The 25,547-nt window shown below is 42.5% G+C and overlaps 1 protein-coding gene across 4 annotated transcripts in view; it reads right to left on the bottom strand.

Moving 5' to 3' along the window:
* The window catches only part of LOC147105761 (plexin-B2-like), a 274,135-nt gene that overhangs the window by 59,984 nt on the left and 188,604 nt on the right, over window positions 1–25,547 (bottom strand). For all 4 annotated transcript variants that reach the window (XM_086010484.1, XM_086010486.1, XM_086010483.1 and 1 more), the window contains exons 5-13: window positions 23,795–23,917; window positions 22,797–22,897; window positions 19,369–19,495; window positions 18,657–18,816; window positions 16,948–17,068; window positions 14,866–14,977; window positions 8,642–8,743; window positions 8,456–8,554; window positions 5,674–5,755 (exon numbers count right to left, since the gene is read on the bottom strand). In XM_086010484.1, the coding sequence (XP_085866610.1) occupies window positions 5,674–5,755; window positions 8,456–8,554; window positions 8,642–8,743; window positions 14,866–14,977; window positions 16,948–17,068; window positions 18,657–18,816; window positions 19,369–19,495; window positions 22,797–22,897; window positions 23,795–23,917 (1,027 nt within the window). The remainder of the gene's footprint in view (window positions 1–5,673; window positions 5,756–8,455; window positions 8,555–8,641; window positions 8,744–14,865; window positions 14,978–16,947; window positions 17,069–18,656; window positions 18,817–19,368; window positions 19,496–22,796; window positions 22,898–23,794; window positions 23,918–25,547) is intronic.

Here is a 25,547-nt window from a genome sequence, read left to right on the forward strand (position 1 = left end):
AAGAACTTCGCAGGCTCAGCGTAGATTGTAACTTTCAGGCAGCCTCAGCTGAGCTGTACCGCCAAGAAATGATTCGTGATGCTTTCATCTGCGGGATTGCCTCTCCATTTATACGCCAGCGTCTACTAGAAAGTAAAACACGAGCTACAAAAAGCTTTTGACCTAGCTTGTTCACTGGATTTGGCAAAGAGAAATGCAGACCTCTATCAGCTGCCCAGATCTCGATCTGCTGCTGTAGCTGCAACCAGACAATTCAAGCGGTCTCAGGTGAACCCTATCATGGGGGAATCTAATTCTGATAATTCTGATGAAGAAGAGGAGGACGACCCCACTTTAGCAGCCTCTTGGCAATCTAGGAAGGAATGCTTCTTTTGTGGAGATGCTTTTCACCCTAGGAAAACCTGCCCTGCTCGCAATGCAATCTGCAGTTATTGCGGGAAAAAAGGACACTTTGCTAAAGTTTGCCTATCAAGGGCCTCTACGAGGGCCAATCCAGCTAAGGCCTACCGAACTGCCCCAATTAGGGCCTATCAAGATGCTCCAGCTAGGACCTATCAAGCTTCCTCTCGAGCTCTCTCCCGAAGAAGCACACCGAGAGTTTTAGCCACTCTGTGCAACGACACCAATTACAGCTGCTTGCCCACAGAACCTGTCTCATGCAGCCACAAAAATTTCAATTGAAGGGCATACCTTAGATGCCTTAATTGACTCAGGAAGTACTGATAGTTTCATTAAGGAACAGATTGTTGCGAAATTGAAACTACATGTCTTCCCATCGGACCAGGCAATTGCGATGGCCCAGTCATCACTTAATACCAGAATCTCCGGCTTTTGTGTTGTTGATATGACACTTCATGGTCGTATGTATCCCTCCACCCGACTTTCGGTGCTCAAGGACTTATGTAGTGATCTCCTCTTAGGACTGGACTTCCAAAAACAGCATAAGAAACTCACCATTGAGTTTGGTGGATCCAAACCCGGACTTACTATTTCTAATATACCGTCTAAATTACCATTTTGTGCATTATCAGCAGCTTCACTTGATGAACCCTCATTATTTGCCAGTATTCCGCCTCAATGCCAACCGATAATAACGAAATCGCGGCGCTTTAATCAGGAAGACCAATCTTTTATTGCGGCTGAAATCTCTCGACTTCTAGCAGAGGATATCATTGAACCATGTTCGTCGCCCTGGCGGGCTCAAGTCGTCATTGTCAGGAACCCTCTAAAACCTCACAAACAGCGACTATGCATCGATTATTCGCAAACCATCAATCAATATACCGACTTGGACGCCTACCCATTGCCACGCATTGATGATATGGTTAATAAACTGGCCGAATACAAGGTGTTCTCAACTTACGATTTAAAAAGTGCCTATCATCAGTTACCCTTGAAGGTCTCAGATATGAAGATATGAAGTCCAAAGATGTGCAGGTTAGGTTGATTGGCTATGATAAATTGACCCTTAGTGTTAGGGGGATTAAATACGTGGGGTTACAGGATAGGGTGGGATATGTGTTGGTGTAGGGGTTATGGGGATCGGGTGGGATATGTGTCGGTGCAGGCTCGATGGGCCGAAATGGCCTCTATCTGCACTGTGGGGTTTCTGTGATTCTGTGATAAGCAGTACACAGCCTTTGAGGCTAATGGACGGCTGAACCAATTTCGTCGCCTCCCATTCGGGGTTACTAATGGAGTGGCTGTCTTTCAACGGGCAATGGATGGCCTGGTTAAGCAGGAAAACCTAAGGGACACTTTTCCCTATCTTGATAACATTACCATTGCAGGTCACGATCAACAGGAACACGACTCCAACCTCCAAAAATTTCGGGATGCCCTCCATCGCCGTAATTTGACCCTGAATGAATCCAAATCTGTTGAGTCGCAACCGACCATCAACATCCTTGGCTACTGCGTAGGCAATGGTATCATTAAGCCAGACCCAGAAAGACTTCGCCCGCTCCAAGAGCTTCCGTCACCTAAGAATCCGGCTTCTTTACGTCGGGCTCTCGGTCTGTTTGCATACTACGCTAAATGGATTCCTCATTTTTCGGACAAAATCCAACCCTTGCTGCATGCTAGATCATTTCCACTGGGAACAGCGGCTGTTGCAGCCTTTAACCTTCTCAAAAAACAGTTGGAGAAAGCGGCTCTTCACTCCATTGATGAGAATCTCCCTTTCGTGGTTGAATGTGATGCCTCGGAGGTGGCGATCTCGGCTACTCTGAATCAGGAAGGTCGTCCTGTAGCATTTATGTCCAGGACCTTACAAGGTGCCGAGCTACATTATCCTCCGGTTGAGAAAGAAGCCACAGCCATCATAGAGGCAGTACGGAAGTGGAACCATTTTCTAGCTCGCCAGCACTTTACATTGATCACGGACCAACGATCAGTCGCCTTCATGCTCGATAATCGAAAACGAACCAAAATTAAGAATAATAAAATACAACTTTGGAGGATGGAACTGGCCTCTTTTGGTTATACCATTCTCTATCGGCCTGGCAAGGAGAATGTGGCCCCGGACACCCTCACACGGGCATTCTGCTCCACTATGTCATCCTCCACTCTCATGGATGTCCACAATGGTTTGTGTCATCCTGGCGTTACGCGCATGCTACATTTCGTACGATCACGGAATCTCCCTTTTTCCACTGGAGATGTAAAGAAAATATGCTCAGAATGCCGGCTTTGTGCGGAATTAAAACCTCAGTTCTTCCGCCCCTCAGCTGGTATACTCATACATGCAACCCAACCGATGCAACGACTTAGCATCGATTTTAAGGGCCCAGTGCCCTCTTCAACTCGGAACACATATTTGCTCACCATGATCGACGAATATTCACGTTTTCCATTTGCCTTCCCCTGCTCCAATATGCTGGCGTCCACAGTAATCTGCTGCCTTGAGCAGGTATTTTCTCTCTGTGGCATGCCGGCTTATATTCACTCAGATCGGGGTCCATCCTTTATGTCAAGGGAACTCAAGGACTACCTCTCAGAACGGGGAATTGCTACAAGCAAAACAACACCATACCATCCCATCGGAAATGGGCAGGTAGAGAGGTATAACGGTATCATCTGGAATTCCGTACGTCTCGCTTTAAGATCTCGGGGCCTACCAGACCAGCAATGGGAAACAGTGCTTCCGGATGCATTGCACTCTATACGGTCCCTGCTTTCTACAGCCACAAATACTACACCTCATGAGCGGTTCTTTGGATTCCAGCGTCGCTCATCTCATGGGACATCACTCCCGTCATGGCTAACTACTCCTGGACCTGTATTACTCCGAAGAAACGTTCGGACGTCTAAAAATGACCCTCTTGTAGACGAGGTCGAACTAACCGATGCCAACCCCACCTATGCAAACATACGATATTCCGACGGCCGAGAATCTACCGTATCATTACGGGATCTGGCTCCCTGCCCACCAGGACCTAGTGGGACATCGGGTGATGGCATTTCACCAGGAAACTCTTGGGACCTATCGGGTACCCCTCTCCAGGATCCTGATCGGACACCAACTAGCTTGGTGCCGGTAGAACCCCGTGCTCAAGGTTGCGACCCTCCCAGTACCGCGCATGAAAGTACTGATCCGCCACAGACCAGCTCTGCACCTCCCTCTGAACAGAGGCAGTCCGACTTTGAACCTATTGGGGCTCGTACTCGAAGCCATGATCTCCCCGACCCTTCACAGGGCAATCCAGGCCACACAGACTCTGACCAATGGCCAACCGCATGCAAGCGGACCAGCGACCCTCTACGACGGGAATCCAAACGGGTGCGACTCTTCCTTGTTCGGCGGCTGCGGACCAAAAGGTAGACCACAGCCTCCTAATCCTGCAGGAGGGAAGAATGTGATAAAAATGATAACTTCCGGGAAGTTATGTCATCACTTCCTGTGAACTATGAACTGTGTACATACCTCACTTCCTGTCATATGTCACTTCCTGTTGGACTGGTATAAATACTGGTCTGTTCAGTATTGTAAGAGGCTTCTACCAGAGGCATGGTAAAGACCTCTCTTGTGTATATAGTGTGTTTATAAGTTACTTAAAGCTTACTTTAAAGTTACTTGATGGTAAGTCTCCTTTTTCTTACATCAGTTCCCACTTCACCTTTGGGGTAGAAGATGTGTACTTGTGTCTCCCTCTTAAGTTGCCAGACAGCAAACACAAATCCCCAGACAGGAATTCAGACTCAGAACCTGCTTCCAAGCCTTGGTTATTGATCCTAACTGGCTACAAGTAGGCATGTGACTGGAGTGGAGTAAATCGCCCTCCGATTTCTCCTCCTCCTTTCTGTGTGAGGAAGTAGCCGTGTTTATTATTTTCATGGACTAATCTGGAAATCCTATTAAACAGCAAAAGCAGTCAAATGCATCAGCTACTTCCTGGATGGTGTTGAGCAGTAGATAAAACATACTGTACTTTCAACATTTTAATTTGCATAATGCTTTTCACGTATCTCAGGAATGTTACAAAGTGCTTCATAAACAATTACCTTCACGAGCAGCAAGTGTAAGCAAACATACGACACGTACATGAGGACTCTATTTTTCCTCTCTTTTCTCTATTGTCATGCAATTTTCCCCTCCTTTCCCTTCTGAAAGTATTAACTCCACTGTGGGGGAACCATATAGGGTGCCACCTGAAATTGGCTAAGGCAAGCTCCAGACGCCTGCCACAGCATAGCGAGGGCAATGCCCTCACCGCTGGTCTCATGTTCCCTATGCCTGCAGTCCAAAATGGCTGAAGGCAAAGCAATGAAATGAACATTTGCAGGAGAATTCACATTAATCACACAAGAAATCATGATCATAGACCCATATGCTAGGTGACAGAGGACATTTCCATACCAAGTTACTGTTGTAACACTGGGATGCCTTACATCAGTTACTTTAATAATTATCAAGTGGGCCTGATTAGGGACCTGAAGCTGACTAAAGCACAAAGAAACAGGTTAGTTTCCCCTCAAAATTTCCTGTTCCCTATTGCAGCAGAACAAGCTCAGATACGTTAGCTATTATGATGTCTGCAGAATTACTGGAGATTTTTTAAAAAAAACTTACAGGTACCGTATAATTACCACGTATCTGGATTAATGCCCGCTCACACATAATTTAGTGAGAAGATGCTAAAATATTTGAAAGCAGTCTTTAAATATTACAACTGTTTGCAAAATTTTGCATTCTTTGAAAAGGTAACATATAATCTGGGAAGGTCCCAAGATTCAATCACCGGGCTATTCTGGGTTAACTATTCTAGTAATGGTGTTATAATTAGTCTCAGTGCTCCTGAGCTAGGGATGAAAAAAAATCAACCAGGGTTCCGGCTGTTTATCGCTGTCCAGTGACATCTGCTTGAATTGCGGGGGGGTGTACATCAAAAGTAAACAGGATAGGGCTCAACTGTGATGCCTGAAGTTGAATAGCCACTGGAGGGTGCCTTACAGTCATGGAACCATATCCTAGCAAGCAGTCAATACCTTCATGAGAGGAGAAGGGGAGGGAATAAAAATTGTCAGAAAAAGTAACTTTCTGAAGCACGTTGAGCTTAAGAGTGGATACCTCTTAATAATATCCTCTCAAATTACCCCAAGCTCTTGAGTTTAGCTTGGCTTCACCCGCCTCCCCAGTTTGCTCTGATCTTTTTCAAAAAATATTTCACTTACCATTTAATCTGCTGTCAATTGTCTTCCCTTCTACTTGCACGAAGAATTGAAGGGTACGGGTTTCATTTTGATCATTAGAAAGCTGAAAAAAACCCAAGTTTTATACACAAGTGAATTGCAACTAATTTAAAATATTTTTTATGTAACCAAACCGATCAGCTGCAACTCTAGATGTACAGCTAAAGTTCAGTAATTTCCAACTCCCTCAGCGCTTGTGGATTCTATGAAGGAAAATTGTACTAATTTGAATTGAACAGATTAATATTTTCTAGGAATCAGTTTATGATTTTTAGTGTGATCAATTTAATGCAGGTTGTTTTGATTCACCCTTTGCTTCTACTGCTGAATTGAAGAGGGGGGAGGAAGAGAAACACATTAACACGCACACAGTGGCGAGACTCATACTGGAAAATCAAAGTGTGACGACTGCATGAGTAGAGCTCCACACCCAGCCAGTATATTTCAAAAGGTACCGAGAGCGCAGGAGTCTCCACACTTTAGGAACATTTGTGCAAGCTTATAAAGTGTCCAGGATCCCTGAACACTCCTGGAGTTGATCTATGTGTGGTGGTTAAGCTGAAGCATTGTGTGCCAGCCTCCTGCAGGAGATCTGCAGTCACCTCAGAACCTGATGTCACTTTTGTGTTGCCATGAAGTGGTCATTGATGCAAAAGGAGCATTAATTACAAGGGCCCCCTAAATTAAAAAAACAAAGGTTGAGTTAAATCAGCTCAGTGATTGCATGTTTACTAAATAAATCAAATCACCAGCACTGCATAGTTTGTCCAATCCTCTTAAAATAAAAAACTCAAAATAAGGGATGTATTTCATGTTCAATGCTTAAAAGGAGCAATTTTCTAGTGTCAATTTAAATAATTAAGTACTTATTAAGTAACTCAATTGCACTGTATGGGCAGCTTTCCAAACTACTACAGCTAAAGCAAATGTTTCTTTAATGTAACCAGACAGATATTGAAGGATTAATAATCTAGCCCTCTGCTGCCTGGAAGGATCATGTTGTGTGTGATGCTGAGATTTAATATGTCACTCCAGAAAAGGATCATCGAGTGTCACAAACAGATGCCACTCAAGGGAAGAAATTCATCCAAGTGCTATTTTTAAATGGTAAACAGAGGGATTTTACACGAATACATTAACTAATCTTAAAAATAGTGCAAAGGAATACCTACCTTTCAGTGTTATGTAGGTCATTACATGTACAGTAATTTCTTGTGGTGTGGTGCAACACAACTTGTTCTGTCAGCTGGACAAAAATCAAAAACGGTAGCGTGTGGAAAACAAACTAGCCGTGGCCACTGCCGACCCAGCGGTTTTGCAACGCCTCCCTTTTGCCCCGCATCCTCTGTCGAGGCCTTAGGCCTTGCGAAACCGTTGGGTCGGCAGTGGCCCGCAGTATTGCTGTGGAGCCAGGAGAAGCGCGCTTGCTCCTCTGGTCAGCACATAAAAAAGTAAAAGAAACAAAAAAAAAAAAATCTTTGCTCGACCAGCCACCAGCAATCCCTTCAAGGACCGTTGGTAAGGCCGTGGTACTCCTGTAAAAACACGTGTGGCACATGCTCCACGTGTTTTCTGCCAAACTGGGCAGCGGGGGGTCCTAAAACAGCCGTTTGGCCCCCAAGTTGGAATATTCAAGGGACCCAATGCCTGTTTTTAGTGGTCACACTGGGCACTCGGTGGGGGGAGTAATCAGGCGCATGGGATTGCGACTGGAAATTGTCTAGTCTCCCCCCCCCACCCGCCAACCAGGTGAATTTTGTGTCCAAAACACAGACGTCGACAGTGACCAATTTCTCCCCCAGTATTACAAAATCGTTAAGAAATTTAGGTTACAATAACCTCCCTCCTGTCTCAATAACATGTTCCCCTTGCATGTTATGTTGTAACTATGTTTTTAAAAAAAAATGAAGCTTCTGAATTGGAAACCAGGATAAATACTTGTGTCGATATTGCATTCAGTAACACTTCAGTAATGAGTCACACAAGTGATGTGCTGTAAGAAACCGCAATAAATAGCCTGATTTGCAAAGAAAACAGAATTGTCTACTGTCTTCAAAAGGGGCAAGCAGATAATTAATTCCAGAAAAGCTTTTAAATATGCTTTTAAGAATAAATACATAGGAATCAATTATTTATTGCGAATATGACCTTACAAAATATTGCATTCACAGAAGCGGCTGCTGGCTTCTTACTACAGGTTGACTATCCCTTATCCGAAAACCTTGGGACCAGCTGTGTTTCGGTTTTCGGAAATTTTCGGATTTCAGAAGGTATTATTTCAGACTGGGAAACTCTGAACATTAAATTAATTTGGTAATTAGTATTTGTATTTAATATAAATTTTAAAAGTTCAGGCTACCTCTTGCGACTGTTCCGTGTCTCATTCCCCTTCCTGCTTCTCTGTGCTGCCGCTCACAGTCTGTTTACAGCTCCCCCTGCTCCGTAGCTGAATTCCTTGACTTAGCGGGGGTCTGGGGCTCGACTGCCGCCGCCAGATGTGGGAAAGCCGGATATCGGCTGACTCTTACGCTAAGCTGGCCCGCAAATCAGGTCAGAAAAGCATCGGTCGCGTCGGGTCATGTTTGGTGCCACTCGGGTTATGTCGTGCGCACGACTTACGCTCCACAAAAAAACTTTCGGTTTTCAGAAGTGCGGATAAAGGATAGCCTACCTATATCACTAGAACCAGCCTGTGAGCTTTTAAAAGAATGCAATATTACATAACAGTACAACTGAAAAACTGTATTCAGTCAAAATCACTAACCTTAAAGGAGTCACTGGAAAACTCATCTGGTTGATTCATTTTCACATTAAGAGTATTTTTCACGAAATGGTCAGCATCTACCAGCCTGAATTCCTTATTCTGTGTGAAACAGAAATGAGAAAATTAAAAGTGCCTGTCTTTCATTTTGTGAACAGAAAAACCCCAACATTTTCTTCTTGCACTTACCGAATAAAAAGTTAAATTCTTCCCTTGAAATGTAATAGAAACGTCTACATCCACTGAAATTAACATTGGTGATGGATGTTCAAATCGTGGACAGTCTTGGGCCTAAAAACAGACAGAACAGATTGAGCTGTACTATATAAACACAGTTTTATATCAAGTAAATTAAAAACCTCCCCTTCAGCACTATTCACTCAGAAGATTATCTCACGTAATATGTAATTGATTTTTTAATGGAATAAACTGACCGCTCCCCCAGCGAGCTTCATTTAGATTAATGTAAGAAGTCACACAACACCAGGTTATAGTCCAACAGTTTTATTTGAAATCACAAGCTTTCGGAGCATTGCTCCTTCGTCAGGTGAAGTGGAGAGATGCATAAAGACACAGCTTATATAGTCAGAGAATAATGCCAGATGGTTACAGGTAATCTTTCTAACTGCCATTTATCACGCCTCGGCAGAGAGATAATGACAGCAATCAAAGGTGTGAATGGTGTCCAAACAGGTTAGTCAGGAAAACATTACATCAAAGAACAATGAGGTGGGGTCATAAGGGGGGTGATTTCCAGCAAAAAAAAATGTTTTTTTGTCTGTTTTTTGTTTTTCATACAGACCCCAGCATCTGCAACATTTGACCCCTTGTGACCCCACCTCATTGTTCTTTGATGTAATGTTTTCCTGACTAACCTGTTTGGGCACCATTCACACCTTTGATTGCTGTCATTATCTCTCTGCCGAGGTGTGATAAATGGCAGTTAGAAAGATTACCTGTAATCATCTGGCATTATTCTCTGACTATATAAGCTGTGTCTTTATGCATCTCTCCACTTCACCTGACGAAGGAGCAGTGCTCCGAAAGCTTGTGATTTCAAATAAAACTGTTGGACTATAACCTGGTGTTGTGTGACTTCTTACATTTGTCCACCCCAGTCCAACACCGGCATCTCCACACCATTTAGATTAAGTGATACGAAAATAAACAGAGTACAAAAAGGCCACATCCCACTCCTGCTTCCACAGATCATGTACAGTCTACTATATCAAGAGGAGACCTTAATCAATCACCTGAAGCAAAGTCTACAGTGTCTTTCCAAAGATGACATTGCTATAGACCAAGTTCCATTGTATTCCATGGAATATTTGATCATCTGCGTCTATTCATATCCCTATAACTTCAAATCCTATTCTTGCATTAACACAGCCTCAACTGCGTTTGCTGGGAATGCACTTTACAAATCCACTGATTTACGAGGAGAAAACAATTTCTTCTCTTCAGCCTCACTTGAGGTTTATCAATTTTTTTCCTAAAACTTGGGTTCCCCAGTCCTGCACTCATAATTTAGGTTGATTAACAGTGGGAACTGGAGTAGGCCATTTCACCTGTCCATTGGGCCTGTCCAGCCATGTTATTAACCACAGCAGCTTTTTGTCCTTTTAATCCCAATTCTCTGCATTAAAATAATTTCTTCCAAGTATTTATCTCCCCTTTAAACTTTGATTGATTCAACATCTATGGTTTTCTGGAGCACTGCTTTCTAGACAGCCTTTTCGAAAAAAATTTTTTTTCCTGGATTTGCTTTTAACTGGCTTAGCTTGAAATTGCAAATAGCATTCCAAATGTGACCTCACTAATGTCAGCCATGGCTCAGTTAGTAGCACTCTCGCTAGTCAGAAGCTTGTGTGTCCAAGTCCCACTCCAGAGACTTGAGCGCAAAATCTAGGCTGACACGCCAGTGCAGCATTGAGGGAGTGCTGCACTGTCGGAGGTGCCGATTTCGGATGAGACGGTAAACCAAGACCTCGTCTGCCCAAACAGGTGGACATAAAAGATCCCATGGCACTATTTTGAAGAAGAGCAAGGGAGTTCTCCCCTGATATTTTGGCCAATATTTATCCTACATATTCAACCATCATCACTGAAACAGATGATTTGGTCATTCTCATTGTTGTTTGCGAGAGCTTGCTGTGCGCAAATTGGCTGCCACGTTTCCTACATTGCAACAGTGAGTACACTTCAAAATTACATAATTGGCTGTAAAGCACTTTGTGACATCCTGAGGTCCTGAAAGGCACAAGTCTTTCTTTTTACATATGAATGTAATAACTCGTTTGACTTATATGATCAAATGGCCTCATGATGCACCCCAGTACTCAGTAGGCTTTGTGAAAATATGCTGACCAATAGAAGAACAAATTTAAATTTATATAACTGTTACAAATTTAGGGTCTGCCACAGACACTTCTCAGGTCCAAAAGTGAATCCCACGCCCCATTCTCACAGGAATTGGCACGTGCTGCTTATGATCTACTTGTATGACAGCATAGCCCAGAGGATGTAGCAATAGCCCTGATTTTAACTCTGGGTGGGAGACCGAATGTGCGGCAAGCCCCCATAACATCACCAGTGAGGGGCCTGGATGATTTTAACTCCTGGGCCTTATTTTAATTATGATTGACCACCCAACACTCCTTTAAGCTCCTCCTCCACCATGCTCAACAGTTCCCTCCCCTCCATCGCATCCTTCAGCAAACAATCCCAAGTGCACACTGCAACACCTCTCCTTTGTCATTCCAAACATGCTCACCTTTTTCTTGGCTCTCTTCATAACACCCACACCACCACCATTCGCTTCTCACATCCTAGCACTTGCACAACCAGCAGCTTCTCCCAGGACTCCTTCCTCACTTCACATTCCACACACTTGACTTTCCGGTCATCAACTTTCCATCCTCATGCCGTCTTGCTACTTCGCCAGCTCCCAGCAGATGCACTATATGCACAAGCCCTACTCAACTCCATTTACCTTTTCAACAGCCACTCACTAACTTCCACCCTCTTTTCCTGCAGGGCAAGACATAATGCCAGGGAAAAAAGCAAGTCCAGGGGACGAGTGCCAGACATAATAGCCCTCAGCAAACAGACCTGGACACTAGTGGCCAAACAAAAGCAATTCGGGATGGTGACACTGGCGGACTGAGCAGGGTGGCTGCATACTCCTTCATTCACTTCAGTAAATATTCAGGAAGCTTCACAACTTCAAGTTACATTCAGAAGACTGTCACCTGCTAATGTCCAACCTCTCAGTGCCATCCCAACTCTTGTCCCTTTTCTCTTCTCTCTAGATCCTTCTTGGCATCTGGACCCTGCTGAAGAACACACCTTGGAGGACGACAATCCTCCCGAGGCTGCACCATCACGCGTTACATCCCCCCCAAGCACCAGCACAGACATTAGCACTGCATGGAGATTAGTATGTGGTGAAGCACCCAGCGCTAATAAGCAGCAGCAGGTACTGGTGGCAAGGACAGCCCAGGAGACTGAGCTCACCTCTGTCCTGCTCAGCAGAGCGGAGAGATCAGCTGTATCGCTTCAGGAGCCCAGCCATAAAAAAAACTGCTTGCCTCTCACAAGCAGCTACACCAGGTATTGGAAGACCTGCTAGGGGGTTTCAGCACTATCGCTGAAAGTGTGGAGGAGTCCGCTTCTAGTATGCGTGGTGTCATCTCACATCGCATCAGCACTCTGCAGTCTACCTTAGAGAGTGTGGCCACCTCCAGGGAGACTGCAGCTGGGCCCTTGTAAAAGGAAGTTTAAAATACTACTTCTAGATGTAACTCTTTTTTCCAAATCCTGAAATATGACAACAGCGCTTTATCATGTCCTTAGGACATCCCAAAGTGCTCCACAATCAAAGAATTATTTTTGACCAAAAAACTGTTTTTAAAGCAGCCGCTGTTATGCAGGGAAACTCAGCAGCTAATTTGATTACATTTATTTATATCTATTAATTAATTGCTTGTATACTCAATGTTTAACTTTAAGTTGTAACCTCGTGGTCAAGAAATAGTCATTAGTGCATGACTTGTTGTCCGACTTCTTTGATGAAACAGTGTGTGGTCTTATGGTTTCAATAGGGAGAGTAAAATGTAAGGATGCCCATAAGATACAAAATCTAAATGGAGCTAACTGGGCATCAATTTTATTCCCCATTTAAAACATAAACTCTACCAGATTAAAGGCTGGCTAGCACTAGGCATGCTCACAGGGCCCTGTGTGGCCAAGTATCATCTGTATTTAATTTTCTGGATCAACACTATTGCCTCTATGGCTCAGTTGGTAAATGAACTACCACACATCCTAGGAAGTTCTACATTTTAATCCTTGGTCTGTGCTAAATTGGCTAATCTTAGCTGCAGTGGTGATGGGAGGTGCTACAGCGTTCCTACACTAAGGGAAGGGAAAAGTCAATCAGGGCTCCAAGTTTTGATCTCTATCCAATGACTACCAATGGAAAGTACACACGGACATCAGGAAGACAGAAATCAGGCTCAGCTGTGATGCTCCTCAGAGTCGAATCTTTCTGGGCTCACACGTAAAGAATGATGGCTTGGGCAAGGTACCAGTAGACTGCCAGCTCCCATGGAATCACACCCATCATGAATCAGTGCCTTCAGATGAGAAAGAGATGGCAGACAACTAAAAAATATATATTTTGGAACTCCATGAAACTGCCTTTGGAATAATAAAGTCAGACAGAGCTAATACTTTACTTGAAGTCATAAAAATAGTTTAGACACGAGTCAGTCAATCTCCCATGGTATTAAACATGGAAAGTCAAGATCAAATGTGCTTTTAGATGAAGTGGGGTTAGAGAGCGGGGAATAATTGGATCAAGGTGCACAGTTGTAATTCAGTCCGCAGTTTAAAGCCATACATGCTTTCCTTATTTTTGTATTTGCATTATAAATTACTACGCCTACATTTAAAATGGAAACTGCCTGTGTGAACTTCCCATTCTGTAATTACCCCCCCCCCCACCCACCCAAGCCAGTGGTGGCGCTGCAGCACCTCTGCTGCGAGGAGGTTTTTTCTTCTTCATTCCTGGGATGTGGGCATCGCTGTGGGCCGGCATTTATTGCCCATCCCTAGTTGCCCTGGAAAAGGTGGTGGTGAGCTGCCTTCTTGAACAGCTGCAGTCCTCGTGGTGAAGGTACTCCCACAGTGCTGTTAGGGAGGGAGTTCCAGGATTTTGACCCAGCGATGATGAAGGAACGACGATATATTTCCAAGTCAAGATGGCGTGTGACTTGGAAGGGAACTTGGAGGTGGTGGTGTTCCCATGCGCCTGCTGCCCTTGTCCTTCCAGGTGGTAGATGTCATGGGTTTGGGAGGTGCTGTCGAAGAAGCCTTGGCGAGTTGCTGCAGTGCATCTCGTAGATGGTACACATTGCAGCCACGGTGCACCGGTGGTGGAGGGAGTGAATGCTTAAGGTGGTGGATGGGATGCCAATCAAGCGGGCTGCTTTGTTCTGGATGGTGTCGAGCTTCTTGAGTGTTGATGGAGCTGCACTCATCCAGACAAGTGGAGAGTATTCCATCACGCTCCTGACTTGTGCCTTGTAGATGGTGGAAAGGCTTTGGGGAGTCAGGAGGCGAGACACTCACCGCAGAATACCACGCCTCTGACCTGCTCTTGTGGCCACAGTATTTATGGCTGGTCCAGTAATTACAGCGTGTCAAATTTACAGAGGCAGTTTCCATTACAAGTGTAGACATAGGAATTTAAAATGGAAAAAGTTAATAGAAAGTGTGCGCAGATATTATATTTAGTAGATTATAGATATATAAAGTACTTGGTGTACGTGAAGTTTCCCACATGAATATGAATCAGCTTTCCTCAACCTATTTTTTAAAAAATTCAACAAAATCCTTTTACAATAAATCTTTTTGCCACAAAACTTCCACTATATCAGTAACCTGCTCATTAGGAATTAACGAATTTGATGAAATGAGGAAATAAATATTCAATCGCAGTAATCTGCCAGTCTCAACACAGTCCTTTAATTAAATATATAGCCCATTTCAGGTCACAATCCTAACACAAAAACAACATCCAATCTATTCGGACTGAGAATTTCAATACTTTCAAGTTGATTGTTCCTCAGGGGCCAAAACAGTGCAAGGTTAACGCTGGGCATTCACTGTACATACAGCAGAATTTCACTATAACAGGACTATTCAGTTCTGCTGCATGGTGCTTCAACTGGGAGAGAGAATATTTTCACCATATATCCAATTTCACCATAGCTGGGTTCCACTGTACCTCAACATTACAGCCTTTATCATAATCCGTCAGTCAACTGTTACCTTGATTGAAAAGCAAGTTTGATGTTCCTTGTTTTCATCTGACTTCACGTCAGTTGTGACAATAAACCAAATCTTACCATTTGACTTTGAACAATACTTGATTGGGCTTCTTTCCCACTACCATCTTTGCAGCAATGTTCTGAAATATCCCAGTGACAGGTCCAATTGCTCCTTACACAGGAATCGCACCTAAATAGTAAATGCATGTATATATAAATAATTAAATCACAACAACTATTAAGTTCCTGGTTAGCATAGTTGTTTCTTAACCTGGAGCTATTGCGTCCAAAACTAAATAAGGAACACCTAGTTTAGTTGCCAATATAGGAGATCAATCAACAGTTGGCAGAGAAAAGATCACACTACAAACATGGTTACTTGGTTATTGCTGCAGTATTAGGACAGCATAGACATCCTTGAATTTCCATAATCTGGGTTTTAATCTTGTTTGAACAGAGGGAATACCTGTCCTCCACAAGAACCGGTGAAACTAAATGAATGTCAGATACCAATTCAGAAACAGGTTCCATTACTGAAGAACGTTCTTACGTATGTTACAAATCTAGAACTGTGGTCAAGTACTGTTCTACATTAAACTTATCCATTTTGGTTTCTAACCCTTTTTCCTAACAGTGTTTGCTTCATCATATCAATATACTGGTTACTGACAAGAACGCGATCAACCCAATTATTTCATGTTTGAATGAGAGCGCTCTGAACCAGTACCAGAAGTCAGACGGGAATTTGGTCAGTAGCAAATTAATTTCACTAAAAAGCAGCTAATCAAAACCTATAAAAGGAACCATATTTCAAACAAAATTTTCAACCTTTTTTTTTAGTAGCCATGACCGTTCATTGATCCCCTCCACTTCATCCATATCTCAGCCTCAGCAGTCTTTCGCTTAAAACCTCACAACTTTGGCCTATGTAATCCTTACCTCAGTACAGCCAGTGATAACATGGAGCCATCTTCTACCTTTTGGCCCTTAGGCAGCATTTGCTCCCTAGCCTGCTCCTGCAATGACACTAACTCAATCATTCCTGGCTGGCTCCTTGGTTTCTCGGTCTACAAGAACATACATGTGCACTGCGCCATGGTTTTAGCATTTCACCCCCAGCCAGTGCCCGCCACCATGACACCCGGAGCTCAACCTCATTCCTCTATCCCTTTAGCATTGAGCCACTACTATCACTGCCAGCTAGGGCCCACTGACTGATGGGCTGAGGATCTTGCCCAGGTATTCATTGCCTCTACTCTGTGCTTCCTTTCACCTCCAAGCCTTCCATTTTCTTGAGCATTCATGTTGGCACTGTCCATTCCATTTCAAACTGCTGCACTCCCTACACTCCTGCATCCATTACTCATGTTCTTTAATTTAAAAAGACATTAGTGGATAGGTAAATGGTAGAAAATAAGAATGGCGGAACAGGCTCAAGAGGCTGAACAGCCTACTCCTGTTTTTATGTTTTCATGTAAGCTTATGCAGTCTTTTTCCAGTTTAGAACAGTGTTTAGTTGCTCTTTTGTGTGCATGGGCCTCCAGCTACAATGTATTGCTTCGGTTACTAAATGCATAAAAGTACATAATCATAGAAAATACTTACACACATAGGATATCTTCATGATTTTTAATGTTATACAATACTTGCACTTACATCTTTTTAGCTCATTTTGCTTGGATCTTTACAGCCTTATGTTGAGGTTTTGCAAAAAGGACAAAGAAATGGAGGCAAAGTGGTAATGGATACATTGACAAATGTACGAAGTGAAAGAGTACGAACGACTGAGATACCAAGATACAAGCAAGTGTACGAGAGATAAATGGAGAAAGAGAAAGACAAAAATCGTGCAAAATAAAGAGTGCGAGACAGAACAGGAAATACTTACTGACAACAGGATTTTTTTTATTTTTTTTATTTTTTATTTTTTTTTAATTGTCTCTAAGCAATGCCAAGGGTCATCAACTAGTATTCCCTAAATATACACAATGTTGTCTGTGACTCAACTCAAAGTACAACAACTTGCACTTACAATCCCGTCCAACATAATAGTTTGCATCATAAGAACCATCAATGCACTCCTGAGGAATTCCTACATAAAAATATATATATGAATTAACTAGTTCTGTCAATTACTTATTAGAAGAAAAAAATACTTACGGAATGTTTGGAAACAGTGTCATGGCAGCGTTACAATCATAAAATGAATAGTTGGTCCTTGTGAAATCTACTTTTTTCCCTCCACTGACAAGTATCAGTTTCACCTCAGTATCAGCATGATCTACACAGAAAAAAACCCACATTTCTATTTTCTTTTCAATGGTACTTTAAGAGTGAACTTAGCATTTTAAAAAAAGGAACACATATTGTATGTTACAAGGGAAAACAATTTGGTGTCTCGCATTTTAAGTTGGAGAGAAGAATAAATCCATTATATTATGAGCTCTATTGTTCAGCTCAAGATAAAACCCATGAATGTTTCTCTCAAAACTGCTCATTTCTAATGCAGGCATCTCAAGACACGTCAAATACTCAGCAATGAACACACTAAAGATCAGAAGCTTTATGTAATCAATTCAAATAATGGCGATAAAAACAAAAAATCCAAATACTGGAAATCTGAATTAAAATTAAAAATGCTGGAAATGGACAGTAGGCGGATTAGAAAAAGGCAGCTCAACAATCTGATGGAGGACCAACCAAAATACTAATCTATTTTTCTCTTACAGGTACAGATCTGCAGTGAATTTCCAATATTTTCTGCTTTGTGCTTTAATTACAGCAGTCCTTACAATCACAGTCCTAACAACAATCACGCGATGAATTTAAAAGAAAGCACACTGTGCCAAAGTGATGCTTTCAGTGTATTCTCCTATCACGATAGCAATATTTATTGTATCAAAGTTGTTGTTATCGTGTCACCTGCAGCATTCAGTTTGGTCAAACTCAAATGTGATTATTTCTATTTATATCAACCCTCCAAAATGTAATTCCCTCTTTTTGGGTCAAGTTTAAGCAATAATGGTTCCCAAATAGGAGGGCTACCTCACACAGCAGTCTTACAAAAGGGCCGAGTGAAGCAGGCCCAGGAATCAGTCTGTTTCAGTCTAGAGGCACTTGATTTTTGTTTAGAATTCTGCCCCCAATAGTCATTAGTGTAGCAAAGCTCCAAGCCTAGAATGCCTAGAAATCATTTGCTGAAAAACAAAGAGACTTATATTTTGAACATTGCTGCACAAGACAATGAACAAAGACACTTTTTTTGTATACAGGTGCACTTTCCATTATCCGAAACCCTTGGGACCAGATGTTTTTCGGAATTCTTCGGATTTCAGAGTGGTTTTATGGGAACACCCTAGCGGGGGTCTGGGCAGCACCCCGTAAGCAAACACATATCGATAATGAGAGATGCTTCCTTTTCTGCTTCTCACTGTTACCCATTGGGGTATCTGCAGCTCCTTTTGACATTTTCACAAATCACAAAAAAACAAAAAATATCAAAGAGAGCAGCAGACGCATGTGTGACAGCGCTGAGACACAACTGATGCCTCACACCTGCGTGGGTCAAGCATCGGCCGCGTCGGGTCATGTTTGGCGCCACTTGGGTCATATCGTGCGCACGAGTTACGCTCCACGAAAAAACCTTCGGTTTTCAGAGGTTTTCGAATTTCGGAATTGCGGATAAGGGATAGTCTACCTGTTATTAGGTGACATAATGGCAGGGCAAGTGTAACGAGGACAGATGACCTGAAAATTCAACCTTGGTCGCGTGGCTTTATTATATGTGAATTCATAATTCTAATGTTCCAAAAGTAATTTTACTGGGAACGTTCCTACAAACAAGTACATCCTCACATAGGAGAACTCACCTTGATCTTGAGGTGTAGCAACAATTTCACCGACAGGTGGGGACTGACAAGTAACAGACCCCGTAGAGTATGTCGTATTAACACTTTTAACATCATTAAAAAAGCACTCTATAGAGTCAGCGCCTGTTAAAGCAGGGAATGGGTCTATATTCAGTTGCACCTGGATACATGAAAAAGATACATTATTTTGCATAGTTTATAAACAGACATGTCACATGACCCAAAATACATAAAGCTCAAAACAATTGATTCCAGAATGTCTTAAACTTTATTTAAAGTTATTTTTAGATGGCATTAGATTCACTGTACAATTGTAAATCACATTTTAAAATCGCAAACTTGCAAGAAATTAATCAAAATTCTTATAAAAGAAAGAAAATGTAATAACCAGCAACTCTGTTGGTAGCTACGAGGCTTCAGTCCAATAGAATGGTCAGAATAAACCCAATTATTCAAAAATAATGTAGTTATTGGTACCCACTTATTAGGAAGATTGGGCACAATTATCAGGAAAAATGGGTGTACTTCTCAGGCATTCTCTAATTGGTCATTTTTGGCATAAATTTAGAAATATAAAGTTTGGACCAACCGTGTTGGGATTTTTAACATATATAGCCACACATTATACATGGAAACAATCAAAGAATCGATCAATACCACTGAAACATGAATCCAACTTTAGAAACTGCAAACTACAAGTAATGAAGTGTACCTGGCCTTCTTCATTTCGACTCATGTTCTGAGGAACAGCACTAATGACCTTCACACATCTTTTGTTCAGACTCCATAACCAATGGTCTTTTTCGCCAGCTTTTGGACAATGCGACTTCCTGGAGCAACTGTTCAGACAGATTATAGACATTAGTATAAATGGGAGTACTGGTCTACAACATATCTGGAAATGCAAACATTATTTGCTATGCTGTCATACAAGCTTTTCTTCATCACCCCTGTAGCCCCAGCATGTTTAAATGAAGACTTACTACCCTATTCACTCAGCAGAAACCTGGCGGGTGGGCAGTTAAAAATCACCTTGGCTCTTAGCTGTCCGAAAGCCACCATGACCGCAACATCTGCAATTTTAACCTGCTCTCCTGGGCCGACAGCAAGGACACGCGCCCGGAGCCAACATGGTCCTTCTCTACATATGCACGTTGCAGCCTAATGACATCATCGAGACCCAACTGTAATTTTAACTCAGGCCCGAGCGGGGAATTCCCTTGGAGTTAAAATTGGGGCCAAACTTATTCTTTCTCATGGCCTTAAAACTATGGAACTCATTCCCTTCGCCTTTCTTTTCGCATACATCTTTGGACTTTTAAAATTCAAGCTTGGCATCTAATCACTACTTCCTGATTTCTCTCTCGCTCCTTTTAATCTTTTCAACCTTGGTATTACAGGCCTTGGCTTTCCTCCATTTAAAAAAATCTAGTGTCCAGGTTAAACAACTGTACATAATTCTGGCATTTAACATTTAGAAACGGAAGGGTTTACTCTTTCAAACACAAACATTATTTATTTCATTCTATGCAATACATACCACTGGAGATTAGAGAAAGTTGTGAAAATCTAACGTAAATGAAGTCTATAGTGACAGCAAGCTCGGAGTACAGAATGCCAGTTAATTCGTTTTGAATCATGTAGAAAAATGCAACTCGAGTCCTAAAAAGGATTCATTTTTAAAAACCTGAAAATGCAAATATGCTGGTAACCTTCTCGAGTTGGTTAAATTTGTCTTTCTCCCCACACCTCATAATGTAAGTAAGGAAGTAGCTCGTTGGCCTCTACTAATACTACTCTTGAACCAACTGGATGCGTAAGAGAACATCACTGTTGATTCAGAGAGGAGCAACAAGGAGGACTCCAGCACTCAGCTCTGTTATGGCGCGAGACTCACACAGCTCATCTAGTTTTCATTACAGTAAAGGAAAATTAGGAAGGACATGACCGTTGAAAGGTTGAGAAGCATATGATAATGTAGATATAAGCAGGCTGCTTAATTTTCTAAGAACTGTAGGATACAAACTTAAAATTAACAAGCCTCGGTCAAGACTGAAGTTAGGAAGAAATATCCCCCGCCCCCTTCCAGATTAGTGGATATATGGAACAGACTCGCAACAAGAATAGTTGATCCTATGACGTCCTTCAACAGAGAACTGGATAAATACACAAACATAAAGCAAAAAAGCGGCAGATGCTGGAAAACTGAAACAAGAGCAGAAAACCTTGGAAACGCACAGCAAGCAGCACTTGTTGACAGAAGAGCGGAGTTAACGTTTGATGTTCTGACCAAGGGTCATCGACCTGAAATGTTAACTCGGTTCCTCTCTCCACAGACGCTGCCCTGGCCTGCTGAGTATTTCCAGCATTTTCTGTTTTTATTTCGGATTTCCAGCACCCGCAGTATTTTGCTTTTTTGAGTTAATGTTTCAGATGCGGACCTTTCGTCAGAAGGAATACAATGCAGGGAAGATGGAGGGGACAAAACAAAAAATACATGTTTGAGGACGTTATAAGAAATAGAAATGGAAAATGCTGGAAATATACAGTAGGTCATTTAATATCTGAAACAACGAATGAGTTAATGGGCCAAATCTTGCTGGAGTGGGACATCTTTTGGCGAGCGCTGCTTTCCTGAACCTTTTAGCTCGAATATAATTTGCATTATTAACGGTACGCGCCGTGAACTTACTGTTATTTTTCCAGGAAGATGTGGCCCAATATTACAGGCGAATACATACACTAGAACTGAAAACTATTACATAGAAATTACAGTGAAACAGGCCATTCAGTGCAGGTGTTTAATCTCCACATGAGCAGCCGTCTTATACTGCTGGCTGAAAGAAATCTATCTGATTTGCATTTGAATGATTCAATGCTAACTGCTTTCACAGTCTCACTGGGGAGTCTGGTTCCATAGATTGACCACTCCTAACGTTATCCTAACGGATGATTATCTGCACGGCTTCTGCTCATGTGTGCGGTATCCTTGAGCCCCGTATGCGCGCTCGATCCTCTTCTGCTCATGCAAGCTGTTACCGATGCAGCCACGCTTTCTTCAGCTCTGTGGGAGAAGGTCCTGGATCCATGCTGGCTTGGGGGGGGGGGGATGAAAGAGAGAGAAAGGGGGGGGGAGAAAGAGGATCAGAGGGGGGGCGGGGGAAGAGGGAGAGACACACACACACAGAGGGGGGAAAAGAGGATTGGAGGGAGGAGAGAGAGAGAGAGAGAGAGAGAGAGAGAGAGAGAGAATCGGAGGGGGGAGAAGGGGAATCTGAGGGAGGGGAGAGAGAGGGGGAATCCACGAGGTGGGATGGGGGGGGGGGGAAAGAGAGGGGGGGGGAAAAAGGAGAGAGAGAGAGAGAGAGAGAAAATCGGAGGGGGGGGGGGTAGAGTGAGGGAGAGAGAAAGGAGGGGGAGAGAGAGGAAGAGAGGATCAGAGGGGAGAGGTGGTGAGGAACTCGGGGGGGGGGGTGGTATCGAGCAGAGAGCACAGTGGGAATGGGGTAAGAACGTGATCTAAAGAGGGGAGGGGATGAGAGCGAGAGCATGATCCAGATGGTAAAATGGATCATGTTCTTTCAAACCCATCCCCTTTACACCTGCACCACGTTCTCCCCTCCTCCCCCTAGACCTGGTTGATTTCTCGGAAAGCTCAGTACGTGTATGGCAATGACATCATCGGACTGAACGAAATCCGGAAGTCATAACACTATCACTATTCACTTCATACCCAATAAACCAGTTAACAAACCGGAGGTCAGGTACTTGTGAGGAGAGGTCAGGAACCTGTTGGGGAGCGAAAAAGTCAGAAACTCAGGGGGTGGGAGGAAGGTTAGGATCTTGTTTGGGTGGTGGGAGAAGGTATTTACCCACGAGGGTGAGCCCTGTCTGTTCTATGGGAGGTCTGTTCTGTCTGCAGCCTGGCAGTCAGAATGGCTCGAATTACACTTTGCAAACCAAGTGATTACTTAGGCAGGCAGGATCTAATTACACATTCCAGAGAAACTGCTGTGTGCGTCTTGTCCGCCAAAGGGACCAATCAGAAATCAGGTGTTGCCTTCAAGATAACCAGAGAGCTGGTGTTGGAAACTTATCTTAACAGCATCAACCAGAAACTCCCAAAAAAGCAGCACTTACGTTCCCTCTGCTGCACACCAACCACAATAAGGATCTCCAGATGCAATGCAAGAATCACAACTTTTGTAGCTGATGCATTCCTGTACTGGTAGACGAGTGACCTGAAATATAAGTTTTCAATAAAATAAAAAGTAAATTCTGCACATTTTGAAGTACAGAAATTGAAGTTGTTAAACAGAATTACTATTCACTGCAAAATGAACTGACTGCAACAAGAAATCTCAAAACATTCTTTCATTCTGTTTTGCCACAATTCGCACCCCACTGGTGAGCTAGCAGCAATAGAAAAAAATGCCATATTTACACAGTTGCAAAATCAACAACTTAAGACTAGGCTTCACATCATTTCTGACTTTGTTAGTTGAATGCAAGGTAACCTCTACAACATGAACCTGGTGTGGAGAGAACGATACATGATGTGTTGTGGCAATATCATCTGCTAGAAGTATGCGAGAATTCCTCTCCCTCAATCCCTGAAGTGTCAATGGTCCAGATCGACTGGGACATACGGAGTAACTAATCAGGGGCTTGCGGCCTTGCATTTAAATATTTACCTGATGTGGAGGTTCTTCTTGTTTCTTGGGCCTATCTATCTGTCGTCCTGATGGCTTCAGACTGACTAAGCAATTTTACAAAATAGGCTATGAAATACTAAAAAAAAAATGACCAGGACAGAACAAATTTAAATAGAGGTGTCTCAAATTGAAAATGTGTCTCAAACTCAAAAGAGCTACCAAATATATTCAAGCAAAATCCACAAGATGCTTGTATTTGAATTGAATGACTTGCGCTCTACCTTGGGTAGGCAATAACTTTTGGTTATGTATCAAAATAAGATGGGTTATTTTCTCGCAAACCTGGTTTTAACTCCATATGTATTGTGACAGAAGAAATAAACCAATACCAGGATACACTATAAAGAAAAATGTTTAATTTTTGTTTTTGAACAAATAAGTGGCTCAAACAGAAATATATTAGAAGAAAAAATAATGTATTACCTTTTTCTCAGTCATGACATACAGGTAATCTCTTTTTGCATCGAAAACAAGGTCACTGTTCACCTGGCTGCTCGGGGTCATATAAATAGTCTGATAATCAACTGCTGCTTTGTCTAGAAATACCTGTTGAGTAGGGAACAATTACAACTGCTGTGTAAGAAACAAGTGCAGGGCAATGTCACACCCATATAATTACTTACAGCTAATAAAAAAGGAAAACTCTCCATACTGGGTCTGGTTATTCTGTAATAACAACAGAAAATGCTGGAAAAACTCAGCAGGCCAGGCAACATCCGTGGAGAGAGAAATAGATTCAACGTTTCGAGTCAAACTCTTTGTCAAGACAAAGAGTTTGACTCGATTTCTCTCTCCACGGATGTTGCCTGGCCTGCTGAGTTTTTCCAGCATTTTCTGTTGTTATTTCGGATTTCCAGCATCCGCAGTATTTTGCTATCGTACTGGCTATTCTGTATTGCTTTATGACTAAAAGTAAAACTTCCATTGTTGATACAGAAACTTGTGTGTCTAATAAAATGTAATCTTTATACAGATCGTCACATTCATCCTGTCCCTCCACCCTTACCCTTCAAACTATCTTGTCTAAGTTTATAGAAACTTCAGTCAACTTTCAAATTACCCATCATCTTGAAAGATCTGGCCTAATCTATGATCCAGTAGCTTGCCACTGCATTAGTGATCTTCATACTCATGTTGTGTACTTTTAACACACTGCTCTTTGAACACTGGTGTTTTATTTGTCACCAACTTGAGCATCTCCAAAACTTTCCACAGGGTGTGCCACTGTGCATTTATAAACCTAAGCCATCGTGTTTCCCCTCAAGTCAGTCCAGCTGTGTAGTTGATGCCTGGTTCACAAACTCCTCTCCACCCCCACCTCCCCAATTCCACTCAAGGATTTCTGAAGTCTCAGTTGTCTCTTCCACTCTGTTCCTTCTCTATATCAAAAACCATCACACTTCAACAACCAACTCTATTTTCATCCTTTTGTTCCTTCAGATCACACCGTCTCAGTGAGCACACCTCAATTGCTCTCGCAATGCAAGGCCTACAACATTATATCCTGGTCTCGGTTACCTTTGACGAGTAGCATCGACAATCAGCAACAGTTCAGAGCGGATTAATGTTCGCCCATTTTCTACTAACCACATGCAGCTCCAAATCATACAAATACTTCCATGTCAGAACAAACTTCCTGTTCTTAAACATGGATACAAAGTTTCACCAATATTGACACATCTCCCTCCTGAAAAGAAAATAAACCTTTAAATAAGAATAATCCAATAACTATAAAGCCCAATCGTTCCATTATGAATATAAATGAAATCACTGGTAAACAAACTTAATGTTTTGTGCTGTACTCTACACAGTTGTTAAGAGTAGCAGGCTTGTTATTCTTGGTGCCGATGGCAGCCCTTATAATCGGAAATTCCAGTTGCAGTATTGGATCAGTCATTCGTTAATCATCAACCATGGTCTTTCTGTTGTGGCGGAGGTATGTTCACGGTGGACTGCCCGAGTATCTCCACTTGTATTTCTCTCCATGAATTACAGTTTGCTTTTCCACAGGTGTCTTTTACATTGTCAGTTCTTGTACTGTAGGACCCGAAATCCAGTTGCTATCATTATACTGGCATCCATTTTCATTATCCTGTTGGTTGAGTTCCGACAGCTTATCCTTCTCTAAGCTTATTAAGTTCTTTGAAGTCTTTACTGCAGAGCTGGACCTGATTTA

This window comes from Somniosus microcephalus, chromosome 17, assembly GCF_052327205.1.
Source record: "Somniosus microcephalus isolate GS21.2 chromosome 17, FLI_Smic_1.0, whole genome shotgun sequence".
Classification (NCBI taxonomy): domain Eukaryota; kingdom Metazoa; phylum Chordata; class Chondrichthyes; order Squaliformes; family Somniosidae; genus Somniosus; species Somniosus microcephalus.